At 51.4% G+C, this 3,566-nt stretch overlaps 1 protein-coding gene across 1 annotated transcript; it reads right to left on the bottom strand.

Annotated features, from left to right (window-relative positions):
* Positions 1 to 557: 557 nt before the first annotated feature.
* LOC147864843 (uncharacterized) lies at positions 558 to 3,169 on the bottom strand. Its single transcript, XM_087319018.1, has one exon. It carries the CDS (start codon positions 3,138 to 3,140, stop codon positions 891 to 893), a length of 2,250 nt encoding a protein of 749 aa, XP_087175144.1. The 5' UTR covers positions 3,141 to 3,169; the 3' UTR covers positions 558 to 890.
* Between the last annotated feature and the right edge of the window lie 397 nt (positions 3,170 to 3,566).

Genomic DNA, 3,566 nt, shown 5'->3' with positions numbered 1-3,566 from the left:
CCACTAATTCTTTATGAATTAGTGATTACTTCAATGAGTCTTTCTCTTGCTTCTCCATGTTATAGATACATCATGTTTGCAAATGATCATTTGAATCGTCGTGAATGTGTGTACCATCCTCCTTATAAAATGTTCAAAGCTTCGCATCAAGTGCAAGGGTAGACATAAAAAAAAAGATCTATCATTTCGTTCGTGGGACATACATGAATGTGCACATGAATCACATATGAATTTTGATCTCTTAAAGTACTTAGTAATGCATAATAAAAGTGGATAGAATCATGGCATTCACACCTCATGAATTGTATTGACATAGTCCATCAAATATACTCCACTAAAACCCTTCTAAGAAGACATGGGATATTTTCTATATGATTGTGGATATTATCCTGAACAAATGAAGGCCATCTGTTTCTGCTTTCACACTACGATTTGGCCTTTCTGAAAACCTATAAGAAAATACCCATATAACAAGAAACCTTCCACATTCACCTTCACTAATGAAAGCGTTCAAAAACATAAGACAAGAAAACAGCACCCACAAAAAAGCAATAGTGTAAAACTAATCAATCCATCCATAAATATTTCCTCTATATTGCTTGTGATACATGGGAGTGTTGAATTGCATATATATATATATAAGTGTTATCATATGATAACACAAACTTTTACAACCAAAAAGAAAAGATGAAAGAAGAAGAAAAGGGAGCCAAAAAGAAAGAAAGGAAAAAAGAAGCAACAATCTTGAAACCTCCTCAGTCGATTCCCCTTTGTCGAACTTTCCGGGGGGACTTCGACCCCTTTGTCGATCTTTCGGGTCGGAATGTTGTGATTCGAGCTTCGAATGGGTACAAATCCGGTTGGGGGGGGGGGGGGTCCATGGCATCTCATCACACGGGGGTCGTGGCTACTTGAGGGAAAAAAGGAAGCGAGTTCACGACAATGTTCCGCTCGGGATGGGAGAGATCGCTACTCCCCGAGTGCTCGACAAACTCGAGAGGTGACATATGCTTGCCATGGCAGTTGCACACGAGCCATACCTGCGGCACTTGTTGCTGGGACGTGGTTATGTACATAAATCCGAAAATGGTCTTCCCGTTGGGCCCTCGACCGGTCGTGGTCACCCTTCGCCACGACGACGACGAAGACGACTCACCATTCTTCGGTCTCCCGTTTTCGCCAACCGCTTTGGCCGGGAGGGACAAGGTGGGCGAGAGCTCGTGGCGGACAACCGCCCTCTCGTGCTGCTGCTGGTGCGGCCCATTCGGATTCCCTCCTTGCACTACTTGGTTGGGGCCTCCCGTTTTGGCTTGAGCTTTACAGCTAGGGTCTCCAAGATGCGGGCCTAAGGAGGATGCGATGCTTTGATCGGGATGCTGCTGACATGAGTGGCGAGGGGGTAATCGGCTAGAAGTAGTAGGGGCCGGGGTCGGGGCCGGGGTCGGGGTCGAGGCATGGGCATGGGCGGGCATCATCGGGCCAGGCCAGCTCCGTTGCCTCTTGATTATGTTGCTCGGAGGCGGGTTCATTACATCCAAAGTTGTGGTGGTAGACATGGAGGAAGAGCTTTCGTGCGGATGTGGCGGCCTCGTGGCGCCGCCCAAGAAGCTATAAGACGAGCCCACGGCCGAAGGAGGGCCGTCCGGGACTACACTCGGTAAGAGGAGTTGCTGGTTCATAGTTGCGGCCCCGGAGCCGGAGCCGGAGCCGGACCGATGTAAGGGCGGCAATAAGAATGCTGGCTTATTCTCTTTCTTTGTCTCTTCCGCCGCCGCCTCTTCGCGATGATGCTCATCATGGCCATGGTGCTCCACTTCGCCTTTACCTGCTTCTTGCGCAGAGACATCTAATGGGAGCTTTAGGGATGATGGCTCTGATGCCTTCTGTTGCTGATGATCCGTAAAGCCCCCATGATTGGATTCTTCATAGTCATGTTTGACAGAAGATGGATTGACAGAAGATGGATTCGATGATGATTCGGGAGAGGAATCCGCCGCCATGGATGGTGGTGGTGGTGTTGCTGCTGCTGCTCCTGCAGGACATGGAAGAGATCTCTCCTTCTCTGCGGATTCTCTGTCTCTTTCTTTCTCCTCAGGGATTGCTGCTGCGCCTTGCTTGCTACTACTGGCCCGCTTCAAGCTTCCTGCTGCCCCTGCCCCTGCCCCTGCCCCTGACCCCCCGCTGCTGCCGCCGCAGCTCTGGAGCCTGGCTTTCTTCATCTGCTTCTCTTCCATTAGGGATCTCCTCCTCTTCCTCGCCTCCTGCCTCCTCTGGGTTGCTATCTCTTTCCTCCTCCGGACCTCTTCATCCTCCAGCTGCTGCTGCCTCTGCGGGTTGCCGCCGCTCTCCGGCCGCGAGGTCTGCACGGATGAGGAAGCGCTCCGTAAGAGCAGAGATCCAAGGTCTGCGAAAGGACTGTTCAAGCAAGGCATGCTCCTCTGCTGATGATGAAGATTAAGATGATGATGATGATGCTGATGATGATGATTAAGATGCTGATGATGCTGATTATTATTATTATGATGAGAAGGAGGTGCAGGAGGAGGAGGTTGGTTATGGTGCCAGTTATGGTGAAGAAGAGGAGATCCGCCATTGCTGCAGGAAAGACTTCTCATTGGCTGGCTACTCGATGGGGTAGGGGCGGCACCGCCGCCATCACTGCTGACGGGCATTATGACCTGTACAGAGGCCGATCTGCGTGCCGGCCATGCCGTGGGCTTGAGCGCAGAAGCACCGGATACAGAGCTGTTGGATCTTATGTCTCTCATGTTCGGGTTCTTGTCGTTGTCGATTTGACCTAATTCATCATCTCCGCCGCAGACCGCACCGTTCCGCTGCAAGTTCTGCCAAACCTGGTCCCGGGAGGGCATCAAAAACCCTACCATGGTGGAGGAGGGCCTCTCGGAGGAGTTGGATCGCTCTGCTAGGGCAGAGGATGAAGAAGAGGAAGAAGAGGATGAGGATGAGCATGGTGTTGATGTCGACAAAGAGAGGGTTAGGCTGAGCTCGAGACCATCATGGGGAGGGGGAGGAGGAGGAGGAGGAGAAGGATGGCCATCGCGGGTGTGCAGAGCAGAAACCCTAGCAGGGGAAGAGGAGGGTGCAGAGGTGTGGAAGAAGTTATGGCATTCAGCCGCCATGGAAGAGGGAACCACAGAGAGAAAGAGAGAGAGAGGGGGGGGGGGCGGGAAGCAGAAGAAAAGAAAGGAAGGAAAAAGAGGAGGCGCAGCTATGGCGAAAAGGAGGTCATACTGAAGAGAAGCGAAGGAAACAGAGAAGGCCAGAGAAAGAAAGAAAGAAAGAAAGAAGAAGAAGAAGAAGAAGAAGAAGAAGACGAAGAAGAAACTGTAGAGAGAGAGAGAGAGAGAGAGACGGTGCCAGAAAAGAAGGGCGGAGGAGAGAGAGAAAGGGCCCGGCGTCCATGACCTCCACGTGTCGGGCGCGGAGGTCGCTTTCCGCCCCGCCACGTGTTCCCCAATCATTTAGCCACGTCTTCAGCGCCCTCCCCCGCGAAACACCATTCGTTCACGTGTCAACCGAAAAAGCGGGCTGCTTTTAATTTGTTT

Source organism: Azolla caroliniana, unplaced genomic scaffold, assembly GCF_043228905.1.
Source record: "Azolla caroliniana isolate FFs.n. ecotype wild unplaced genomic scaffold, voAzoCaro1.0.p SCAF_4, whole genome shotgun sequence".
Taxonomy (NCBI): Eukaryota; Viridiplantae; Streptophyta; class Polypodiopsida; order Salviniales; family Salviniaceae; genus Azolla; species Azolla caroliniana.
This window is presented reverse-complemented; position numbering and strand designations above follow the sequence as displayed.

Bases quoted from the DNA above. Each gene is read 5' to 3' on its own strand.
- LOC147864843 (XM_087319018.1), bottom strand. From the start codon at position 3,140: ATGGCGGCTGAATGCCATAACTTCTTCCACACCTCTGCACCCTCCTCT.